This window comes from Equus quagga, chromosome 13, assembly GCF_021613505.1.
Source record: "Equus quagga isolate Etosha38 chromosome 13, UCLA_HA_Equagga_1.0, whole genome shotgun sequence".
NCBI classification, from domain to species: Eukaryota; Metazoa; Chordata; class Mammalia; order Perissodactyla; family Equidae; genus Equus; species Equus quagga.
The window spans coordinates 9,327,706-9,340,183 of record NC_060279.1 but is presented as its reverse complement, the minus strand read 5'-3'; the positions used below and the strand labels follow the sequence as shown (position 1 = coordinate 9,340,183).

General features: G+C 40.0%; 1 protein-coding gene across 1 annotated transcript in view; it reads left to right on the top strand.

Moving 5' to 3' along the window:
- The window catches only part of SLC9C2 (solute carrier family 9 member C2 (putative)), an 85,580-nt gene that overhangs the window by 50,037 nt on the left and 23,065 nt on the right, over positions 1-12,478 (top strand). Inside the window, exons 18-21 of the mRNA XM_046682676.1 lie at positions 1,144-1,195; positions 3,679-3,827; positions 6,088-6,213; positions 11,275-11,373. Of these exons, the coding sequence (XP_046538632.1) occupies positions 1,144-1,195; positions 3,679-3,827; positions 6,088-6,213; positions 11,275-11,373 (426 nt within the window). The remainder of the gene's footprint in view (positions 1-1,143; positions 1,196-3,678; positions 3,828-6,087; positions 6,214-11,274; positions 11,374-12,478) is intronic.

Genomic DNA, 12,478 nt, shown 5'->3' with positions numbered 1-12,478 from the left:
AAATGGCTTTTTGAGATGTGTTTAGATATCAAACTGGTGTCTATTCTGAAAGTGACATGGTTTAAGAAACTGGCCAGTGGCAGCTAACCTTTAGAGAAGTCACGTATATGTCCAGGCTGTCACAATTATCTTCTCTTTGGCAGGAGTTGGTCCCCAAACTGTCTTGTGCAGGTCACTCTACAGCAGTTTTACAGAGTTGCTGTAGGTCCAGTTGGGTATGAAGGGGGCCTAACTGCCGTCCGTGCACCTATGCAAGCAGGGCTGGACCACAGTACGTGGGTGCTGTGAGCAGGCTAATAATTTGGCACCTTCCCAATATTGATTCAGTGTTATCAAGTGAAAAGAAACAATTTAATAAAAATCGTATACCTCATTCTTTTATTCAAAATGAGAGATTTATTACATGTGATTTTTCTAAACCCAAAACAACAACAAAAACTGCTTAAACTTTAGATAACAAACCAATTGTTTCCTGTAGAGAGCACTATGCCACACGTTATTTGGGTGCAGAATTTCAGTCATCTGCACATGACAATCCTAGGACACTGTCAGTTGTTTGGTGCCAGGGCTGTTGATGTGGTCAAGTGAAAGCTGCAGAGAGACTGCAAGCTAGAGAGTAAGCTCCCTGAGGAGCAGTGTTTGGGCACGGTGAGTATTTGACAGATGCCTATTACGTGGTTGACCAGAGATTGGTTAGCCCTGGTGTGGAGCTGTTTCTTCAGTTCTGTCAGGAGTTATCTCTAGGCAGCATGAACTAATTGACATCATATTTTCTCATGATTCCACTTGTTTTTGTGCTCCCGATAGACTGGCTCCCCCAAAAGCTGCTCAGTTGGCTACTCCCTAATTGGGCTCCATCTGTAAGAACTCTCCTTGGTGCACAGTGGAGTACACACCAGTCTTTTCTGAGAAAATTAGACACAGTAGTTATGCAAGCTACTGAGTGCACAACATTTATGGTAATTTGAGTATGAGCATGGGGAAGGCAGCAGAATCAATACAGAGGGAAGAATTGAGACAGCTATATCCCCCAAATCATAAACTAAGTGAGATTTCTTCTACCATACTTCTTTTTCTCAGATTTTACAGCCAGAAATGCACTTGGCATAATCAGAAATTAATGTTTTTCTTAACTTCTTACAGAAATTATATGAAATTTTGGAAACTAATCAACGAGATGCTGTCAAAGAACTAGGTAGGTAGTTGGAGTTTCTGATTTCTTGAAATCATGCCTTATTATTCCATAGTTTAACCGAAGGAAGACAAGTTCATGCTTTCATTCAATCATTCATTCACTTATTCATTCAACAAGCATTTATTGAGCACATGGAATGGGCCAGGTATGTGTAGGGGAGGAGGACATTTCCTCTCCCCAAATGGGGGTTCGTCTGGCTGGAGAACGAATTAAATTCACATGAGACAGAATAGCAAGAGAAAATTAAACAAAGCTTTATGAGGAACCATGGCCCGGGGCCTTTCTTCCCGAAGGAAGAAAGGGCACCGAAGAAGTGGGGTGCACAGAGTGGTTATATAGCCCCCAAACGGGGTGCTTCACATGTGATTGACATGTCCCTTTTACAACAGTCATGAGGCTGCTCTGTCAGCACAGCTCTTGATGGAAATGGCAGATAGGTCTGCTGTCTCAGTGAGCGCCACAGGGTGGCAGGTGTGTTGCCTCGGGCTGGGGGGGGGGGGGGGGGTCACAGATGAGCGCTGCAATCGGTTCCCAGCCTAAAGAAAGATGCTTAATCCTTAAAGAAATGCCAAAGCTGGGAGGGGGAGGGAAGTCAGTTACAGGAGGTTACCAGACTAGCACAATAAAATGCAGATTTAAGTCCTTGCCTTTGGTATTGATTAAGAGTTTTTGGAGAGAAGGTCATCTCCTTTCTTCTTCCTGGTACAGAGAGGGAGGCATCTTTTACAGATAGAGATTTACCTTACAAATGTAAACGTGTCCTAACAAAGGCAAGTTGCATTCCTCAGAGCCTCCTTCCCTGTCCCAGTTTATCAAAAGCAATCAACCTCAAATAATCCTGATGCCAAAGAGACATATCTTGGGGTGGCCAATTCCAGGTCCCCACATATGCAAAAAGTGCAGAGCCTGGTGGAGGGTATGTGCAAATCCATAGATAATTGCAGACAGTGAGAGAAGTCTTGTTATTTGCTACAGGAGCATAGAGGAAAGAATGAGGAGTGTGGAAAGTGTGTTAAGGTGGTAAGGTCAGCTGCCTTGAGGTTGTAAGAAAAAGACATGTGAAGATTACCTTTGACAAAGGGTGTTTGTTTTTGTTTTGTTTGCTTTGTTTGCAAGGATACTCAGGAATGTGGGTCTGCAAGGGACGTCATTTCTTGAGTGCCTGCAGTCACTCTGCTTGAGTTGAAGCACACAGCAGGAGCCCTAGGATTTTATACAAAGCTCCTTGGGTCTTCTTTCTTCATAAGGGGGCTGTGGGCCAGGCTCTTATTGTGTGCAGAAGTATCCGGTAGAGAGCTTGGCCTATGGTAGGCCCTTAATAAATAGGAGTTATTATACAAGAAATAAAGTAAAGCCATTTTGTATTTATAACCATGCTGTAAGAGGCCATATGGATTTATGAGGATCCTACCTTCCAAATCAAAATTGAAAGAACATGGTCTGATGAATGAAGTTGTAAGTTTGGAGATAAGAGGTTGTAATATTTTGGCACTTCTCAGAAAATCCAGGGCCCATTGTTGCCATTTACATATGGGCAGATTTTTATTTCTGTGCTTTTAAAGATTAGGGGCCAAGGAACTGCTGTCTTATATTATGTTTCAGATTAGTATGGGATATTACAAAGTTTTCTTGATTCAGTCCTGTAAAAGGGAGTGCCTGTTTCCGAATGGTTATTGCAACTGATTATTGAATGCTAATTATGTCAGGAAGTGTGTTAACAGCTTTATATGCATTATCTCATTCAATCCTCTATGAGGCAAAACTATCGTCATCTTCATTTCATGGATGATGAAACTGAGGCTTAGAAAGATTAACCTGCCTGAGGTCATATTGTAGTAAGTGGTGAGCCAGGTCTCAAGCCCAGATGTATCTGACACTAAAACCTATGCTCTTGGTCATCCTAGCCTTTATTTTACTGGTCAGCTTATTTCAGTTAAAAAAATGATTGAGTACCATCCAGATGTCAGGCCTTGTGCTCAATGTTAGAGTTACAAAGATGAAACAGATGCAGTTTTAGCCTTGACTCCCAGTCCAGCCCATGACTTCTAATGTTAATTAAAGAGGAAAAAATATGTGATTTGATCTCAGCAAGACCCACCAGTCAAAGCCTAGGGGCTCTTTCATTAAGTCATTTATTCATCCACCCAACAAAAATGACATAATATGTAGGATGAGACAAATAAGCAAAAATAATAATACTACAAGGTAATGAGTTCCGTAAGAAAGATATGTAGGAGATGCCATGGGGATAAGGCAAAGGGAGTGGTTTTCTCCTAGCTGGTGGGGGAAGCCAGTTTTCAATTTTCTCGTCCATAAAATGGAGATGAAAATAACTCTGGTTTTAGTGCCTTCACAAGTTCTGTATGAAACAAGAATGAAAGGATATTGCATAAATACTTTGGAAATTATAAACTATTGTACAAATATTAGTTATTATTGTGGTTATTGCATCGTTTGCTTACTGATAGTTCTATTTGCTCCAGGACTCATAGAGCACGAGGGTCGTGATGTCGTCATTGCTTTGAAGACTAGGCAGGCAATCCGGAACGTGATTGCTAAAGCTTTGAAAAACCTCACCTTCCTTTGGTCAAGAGGCATTATTGATAAGCATGAGGGCGTAGAGATGAATAAGGTAATAAAGAAACTTTCCATATTTCTTGATTGCATGAGACCAACACCCAAGCCTGCATTGTTTCTTTAGCTGAATGTAATCAATGAGCAGGATTGGAAAAAGAGTGATTAACCTCAGTTGTTAACTCTGTAATCACCTACAGTGTTTGTTAATGCCAATGACAACTAATGCCAATGCTACCTGGTGCATTCCATGTCAAAACTAGTTGGTTACAAGTGAAAGAAACTAACTTGAGCTAGGTTTGGCAAAGCAATGGGGTTGGGGGATTTATTATAGGGACACAGTGCCTTATAGAACCCACAGTACCAGACCATGTGGTCAGGCCTCAGGAAGGAACTTGAACAGGACCTAGAAAGCTTTTCAGATTCTCCATTTCCTATCAGGGTTGCCCTCTGTGGGATCTTCTTTTGGCTCCCTCTACAAACTCACTAGATTTTTCTGCTTCTCTATCCACTGGTGGAATATGTACTGCCCAGGCCCACCAGCTGTGGCAAGGAAGGTGGGAGTCACATAATGTTGACATGGTAGGGAGGTGACTAACTTTTGTGTGTGTGTGTGTGTCTGTGTGTGTGTGGTTGGGGGTCAGAGAGGGGCCAGTTCTGAGAGGACAGGAGCAGGTAAGTCACCCTAATCCATTAGCTGGTAAATGGACTTTTGAAAAATTATAAATATATTTGCAAAGAATTAGGAACATAAGACAGAGGAAAAGAATGCTTAATGTTTAATCCTACCACTCTGTGGCATCCACCATCTAGACTTTGAAGGCTATCTAAGATTCAATTGAATGCTTGATATCCATTAATTAAAATAAATAAATAATAGCCCTTTTGAGGAGAGAGACTTGTTTTTTCCTATAGGTTTGTTTAGAAAGGTAATGGATAAATCAGTCATTTAACAGTTACTTATTGAATGCCTAATTGTCAGCCAGAGAGATATAATAATTGTAGGGAAGGAAGGCAGTTTCTCTACCCTCTACGTCCTTCTGGCTGGTCTAAAAATTAAATTGACATGAGCTAGAATAACAGGAGAAAGTAAAACAAAGTTTAATAACATGTATACATGGGAGAAACCCAGGAAAACTGAGTAACTCACTAGAATGGCTGAAGCTGCCACCTTAAATACCATCTTCAGCTAAAGACAAAGGAGGATGTTGGGGGTAGTGGTTTGGGACTTCCGAGGGGAGGAAGATAATTTACATGGAGATGGAAATGCAAATGTTTGTTAAACAAGTGTTTTCTGGGCCATCTATAGACAATGTGACCTGAGAGACAGAACTTTGATAAAAATGGGCTTGCTGGTGCTTTTCTGTCCATTATACCTATTTTACATTATCCTATAGTTATCTTGTGGCATTAGCTTCTTCCTGGAATGGGCCTTCTATCTTAAATTCTTTTAGGCAGTTAGAAGGAAAGTCAAAGTTTCTTTCAGAGTCTTTTGTCTTTACAAATAATCAAGCCAAAGAGACACATTTTGGGGTGGCCAATTCTGTTTCCTCACATTATCAATCCCAGGTCATATGGAGCTAGGTAAATCTATTCAACTTAATTAAGTAAATATATGTTGGGTATGTGCCACAGACTCTTGAGAAAATTGGGATACTTAATGATACAACACTGACCCCATGGTCCATGGGCTCTTCCTCATTCTTTTATTTAGTCATTTATTCATCCAATCAACAAAAGTTACATCAATGGAGGGTGAGAAAGATAAGTAAAAATAATAGTATTGCAGTGTAATGAGTTCCATAAGGGAAATCTGTAGGAGATGCCATGGGAATAAGGCAGAGAAATGGATTATCTCTTACCTGGTGGGGGAAGCCAGAGAAGGCTTCTCAGAGGCTACAAAACTGGAACTGTATCCTTCAAAATTAGAAGGATTTAGCAATCCTTCTAATCATACACATCATACACATGAAAAAAATCATACACTTAAAAAAAGGTGAAAGAACATGGCATTAAATCGTACAGTAATCAACTGTGAAGTTTAGATAATTTGAGATTAAGAATGGTAGAATATGATGTTAACTGGATTATAAAGATGCTAAATTCAATATGAGTTAATATATCAGTGAAAATAGTAATAAGGGGAGAATAGGGACAAAAACCTTTAGAGGATAATTTAAATAGGGTGAGAGAAGCTGTGAGTCAAAATCAAGGTTAAATCTGCATAACAGTAGTTTATCTAGATTTCTTTAGCTTTACCTAATGTCCTTTTTCTGTTACAGGATCTGATCACCATTATTTCGATTGTTTGTTTTTAGGTGCTTCTTGCAAAAATAAAGGCACTCAATAACTTTCCAATGGCAATCCCACCCCCTACTCCTGAAAAATATCTTCATAATATCCTTTGGCTAGAAAATAAAGATGTTCTCATTGAGTTCTTCAAGGTAAAGTTTCAGTTTTCTATTCTGGCTCAGGTTTGATGATAATTATTTTCCATTTTTTCCACTCCCTAATGCAAGATTAACAAAAAAGCCTATCCAAAGCAAGAATCTTATAATGGCCAATGAAGGATAAGTCAAAATGGAGGCCCAGAAAAACCCAGAAGAGTAGATTTAATTTTGAGCCTAAGGGGCAAAGACAGTTTTTTACAATGGCTTATCTGCTTAGGATGAGCTAGCTATGTTACTTTATTATTACCAATCTCATCTTATTTTATGTTGTAGAGTTCTGGACTTCCAGATGCACTTTCTGGAAAACACTTTTTTTAGAGCAAGAGTCTCAAATTTAAATTACTATACAGGCCAGCCCAATAATATAAAAGTAAAACTAACCAGGTACAGTATAACAAGGAAGAGTGAGGACTGTGGTACACTCTGAGTTCATGCTCTGTCTAAAGTCAGCTAAGTGTTGCTATAGGAATTTGGATTCTTTCAAAAAATGTTTACTGAATATCCTCTATGCACCAGAGAATTTTCTAGGTTTGGAGATATGGTAGTCAACAAAATTAATGAAGTCCCTGCTTTTGTGGACTTTACATTATACGGATGGAGATGGACAATAAACATACCAGCACATATATAGGCTGTCAGGTGGTGATAAAAGCTGTGGAGAAAAGATGAGAAAAGGGAATGTGGTTGGGCAGCTATTTTATGTGGGGTGGTCAGGGAAGGCTGCTCTAATAAGATGACTTTTGAAGAGAGATCTGAAAGAAGTGAGTGAACAAGCCATATAGACATCTGGGAGAAGAGCACTCCAGGCAAGTGCAATGCCCTGAGGTGGAGTGTGCTTGGTGTGTTCAAGGAACATCACAAAGGCCCCTGTGGCAGGAACAATGATGGAGGGAAGAGATGCAGTCAGAGCAGTTACAGAGCCTGAGATTGTAGAACTTTGTAGGCCATTGTAAGGACTTTGATCTTTACTCTGAATTAAATGGACACCGATTGGAAGGTTTTGAACAGAGAAGTGACATGATCTAACTTATATTTTAAAATGACCACCCTGCTGCTGTGCTGAGAACAGGCTATAAGGGGTCAAGGGCAAGCCAGGGAGACCAGTTAGGAGGCAATTACAATAATGGAAGCACGAGACGATGGTGGCTTGGACTAGTCCAAGTGGTGAGGAGTGGTGAGACCCTTGATGTATTCTGAAGATACAGCTGATAGATGCTGATGGAGGGAGGGTTAGAGACAGAGAGGATGACTTCCAGGATTTTAATCTGAAAATAGAATGGAGTTACCATTTACTTAGATGGGGAAGAGGAGATTATGCGGGGGCAAGAGTTTGATTGTGATGAAGATAAATTTGGGAAAGCTATTAGACATCCAAGTGGAGATGTTGAGTAGGTAGTTGGATATATGACTGGAATTCAGGTGGGAGGCCAAACTAGAGATAGACATTTTGGAGTTGTTAGTATAGAGATAATATTTAAGGTCTTGAGACTTGATAAGAAAACTTAAGGAATTATTATGGATATCCAAGAATTGAGTCCTGGGTTATACAACATTTAGGGATGGAGAGATGAGGAAGAATTACCAAAAAGAACTGGGGATAGAAAAAGAGATGAGATTTGTGGTTACCAGAAGTAAGGGGTAGAGACTGAGAGAATTGGATGAAGGTGGTCAAAAGATATAAACACACGAGTCATAAGATAAATAAGTCCTGGGGATGTAATGCACAACATGATGACCGTAGTAAACACTGCTGTAGGGTATATTTAAAAGTTAAGACAGTAGATCCTAAAATTTCTCATCACAAGGAAAAAAAAAAATTCTTTCTGTTACTGTATGAGGTAATGGATGTTAACTAAACTTACTGTGTCAATCATTTCACAAAATATTCATGTCGAGTCATTATGCTCTACGCCTTGAACTTATATAGTGCTGTACATTAATTATATTGCAATAAAACCAGGGAAGAAAAAGAATTGAGGGGTAATCCATCAGGTAGGAGGAAAACTAAGAGTGGTGTCCCAGAAGCCAAGTGAAGAAAGTATTTCAAGAAGGAAAAAGTGACCGACTGTGTCAAATAAGGCTGAGAGATCAAATAAGATGAAGACTGAAAATTGACTATTAGATTTAATAACGTAGAGGTCAGATTTTTTAAAAAAGAGAAACCATAAGTCTGAAATTTTATGTGAAATTTCCAAATTTTTAAAATTTGACAACCAATTAAAAAATATTGTGCAGGCCAAACAAAACACATCCGTGAACTGGATGTGATCCCCAGACCACTAGTTTGTGGCTTTGATTTTAAATGCCTATTGTATGAATTATAAGGTTTATAACTTTTTAATCAACCTGTTAAAACCTCTGTTAGACTTTTGGAGTCAGGAACACTCTGTGACAAAAAATGGTACTTGCTTTACCACAAATTTGGTTGTACTATACCTTGTGATCTAGGTGTGAAGATATATAAGGCATCTGCTTGTCCATAATGAGATGTTTTCCTTGTTTTCTAGAAAGACAGTAATCATAGTGGGATTCTGCTGAGCCTTGAATACCTGATTCTCTTATGCCATACTCATATTTTCTTTGTGCCAGAAACTTTTGAATTTTTCATTTGAAATTGATTTCAAATTTAGTTAAATTGACCTTTTTTTTTAAAGATTTTATTTTTTATTTTTCCTTTTTCTCCCAAAGCCCCCTGGTACATAGTTGTGTATTTTTAGTTGTGGGTCCTTCTAGTTGTGGCATATGGGATGCTGCCTCAGCATGGCTTGATGAGCAGTGCCATGTTGGCGCCCAGGATTCCACCCGGTGAAACCCTGGGCCACCACAGCAGAGCGCGCAAATTAACCACTTAGCCACGGGACCGGCCGCAAATTCAGACTCTTTTGGTTGAAAGTAACAAAAACCTACCTGAACTAGTTTAAACAAAAGGAAAGTTTACTGGAAAGATATTGTGGTAGTATATAGAAACTAAGAAACAGTTGACTAATCTTGAGCAGGGTGAGAGTCAGGCCAGCTGTGGGACATTAGTGGTAGGAATTTATGGCCCTTCTTCCAGCACTTGGCTGTGATGACTCAGTTCTCAACTCCCAAGCTCTTTGTCCCTCAGTTAAAATTCCTGAGAGAGAACTCCAACTGGCTTAGCTTGAATCAGATGGCCAGCTTCTGGGGTACAAGTGTGGCTGTGAGAAGGAGGAGGAAACCTGATGGGCAGGGGCTGTTGGGGTAGTTTGGAAAATAGATCTCCAATAAATGGGGGTGGGAGGTGGGCTTGGACCGAGAAGAAGACATCTAAAAGGTGTTTATTATAATTTACATGGTGTTCAGTTTTTTAAAAATCCAATTTTAAGGTAAAATTAGAATTTAGTTCTTTATAGGTAATAGTTTTCAGAAGTAAAATTAACCAACTGTCCAACAGGGAATGAGGAAGGAATGGGAAAAATAATTAGAAGAAGACAACTCCATAAATTAATGATTCACCGCTCCCTGAGGTGAATCTATAACCAGGGCACCAACCTTCTTCCCTTCCTTAATTTGCCGTGCCTCTGCAAAGCTGTTGGACTTTCTCTACGCACTTACAGACATCCCCTTACGGACATCTTCAAGTGGCCCTTAATATGTTGGTACTTGATAGCCATTTAAATCAGATTTTACCAGGGTAAAAATTGTGATGACCTGGGAGCACAGAGGCATTATTCACATTAGAGCCAGTCCAGGGATTGTGTGAATAACTCAAATCCACTTAGTAAACAAAACAAACACCCCTTATTGTAGACTATAATTTCAGTCTTGGTCTCCATCACAGCTGTAGTTAATTTTCACTACACCTCCCTTCTTTCATCCTCCAACTGGTGTGGTTACTTAGAAATGTAATAGTCTATAAAGATAAGCCAGAAGACAATGGTAGAAAATCAAGGTTTGAATAATACCTATGCTGGGTAACTGGCTTTAGGTGAGCTTTGAAAAGAAATTGTGAAGTCATCCGTGCTTATTTCAACGCTGTCGCATAATTGAGAAGTACACAAAGTGAGAAGTGAAAACGATTCACTCTCCTACCGCTCACTTAGAGATAGCCACTATGAATGCTTTGTAAAACGCTAATCTGTCACCATAATTCTCCTGTTACAAATCCTTCAGTGGCTTCCCCCTGGTTTTGGGAAAAGCCCAAACTCTTTAATGTGCCTACGAGACCCTTCCAGACCTCGACCTGGCTCACCTTTCCGCACCTGCCGCCACCGGGCCTCTACTATCACTTTCACGGGCCCTAGGCATTTCTGCCTTCATGGCCCTCTTCCTCCATAAAATAGTACAAAAAATTATACTTTAGGACTGTGTTAGGATAAAGATGAATATATTAATACTAACTATTAATATTCAAACATTTTCCTCCACCTAAACATTCTGTTATTCCCTCCTGGTTTTAAAAGAAACTAAAATATTGCTGTGAGTCCCTAAAAGTATTGTGAACCGGTGGGGCTGCGCCCATTGAAGCCTAAGGGATAACTCAGCCCTGGTCTCCACCCTCCTGCCCGAGACATGTTGAATCTTCTGCTTACCCCAACTGAAGATGTTCTCTTTGTTTCCCGATCTTTGCATGTTCTCAGTCCTCTGCCCCGAATGGTCTCCAGCTCATCGTATCCTGGCTCTCTGATACTCTTCCTTCAGGTCTAAGCTCAGCTGCTCCTTTCTCTGTAAAGTCTTCCCTGGACACCCAAGACATGGTCCTGTGGCCTTTCTGGATTTTTCCAGAGCATCGTGTCTCTGTCTCTTTTGTCAGAATTAACACGCTTTACTGTAAACGTCCACCCAACCCGGCATTTATTGGGTGTCTCTATCAGTTGCTGTGCTGGATCCTAATCCCAAAGTCTACAGTTTGCTTGCTTGACCTTTCTTTCTAAAAGTTGAGGTATGTCAGCATGTTATGATTCATTGACAAACCAAAGAATACAGTTTGTGTTTTTATGTTACTTGAAAATCAGTTTAGTTTTAAAATCTTATTTCTGCTTAGAAAAGTAGACTATGACGTTTTCGTGTTGACTTTCTTTTTGTTTCCTTCAGGAAAGAGCAAAACTTGCCTATTTTGACTATGGAGATGTCATTTGTAAAGAAGGTGAAATGCCGCAAGGAATCTACTTAATTATTTCAGGAATGGCAATTGTAAGGGACTATTTATCAGTTTCAATTCTGGCCCCCAAATGCATGTACTTTCTCCTACAGTGTAGCAGGAAAATGTATCAGTAATCATATAATCTCACAAATATTTAATTATAAATTATGATGAATGCTGTATTATATATAATATATAATGCTGTTATATATATTCATGGCCAGCCCTGGTGTTCTAGTGGTTAAGATCTGGCACTCTTATCACACCTGCTCGGGTTCATTTCCCGGTCAGGGAACCACTCCAAATGTCTGTTGGTTGTCATACTGTGGTGGCTGTGTGTTGCTGTGATGCTGAAAACTGTGCCACCAGTATTTCACATACCAGAAGCGTCACCCATGGTGGACAAATTTCAGCGGAGCTTCCAGACTAAAGACAGGAAGTCTTCCAGAAAGACTTTGCCACCCACTCCCCAAAAAACTGGGCATGAAAACCCTCTGCATAGCAGTGAAGCATTGTCTGATAGAGCACTGGAACGTGAGAGGACAGTGCAAAAAGACCAGGTTCTGCTCTGCTGTACGCAGCATCGCTAGGAGTCGGAATCTGCTCAAAGGCACTAACAACTAGCAAATTTACTCTTCACTGAAAATGTATTTTGAAATACGTGATTATAACATAAGGAGAAACTTAGGAACTCAGTTTCAAATTTTTAACATAATCTCTTTTCCAAATGAAACCATTTCTACTCACAGTAAACACTACAGCTGAGGTACTGACACTTTCCAACATCTGAAAGGTGCTTCCCATTTTACAAAATACGTTTCTTCGCAGTCATTACTCATTCTTCACAATACTCCAGGGAGAAAGCAGTCTTTTCCATGATGTCCAGATAAGGAACCCAATACTTAGGGTGGTTGAGTTACTCACCTAAAGGAAATGAGAGTCTGAGTGAGTGAATGAACAGCAATGTCAGATCCTCACAGAGATCAAATAGGATGAGGACCAAAATGCAACTTTTAATCTGACCAATAGGAGGCTTTTGGTGACCAGAGAGAGAGAAAGGAAAGATGTCAGTAGAGTGAGGGGGACAAGAATCCTTTAGAATCTGAATACTAGTGGTGACTACCTGGGTGAGCCCCAGCTTATGGCCTAAATAAT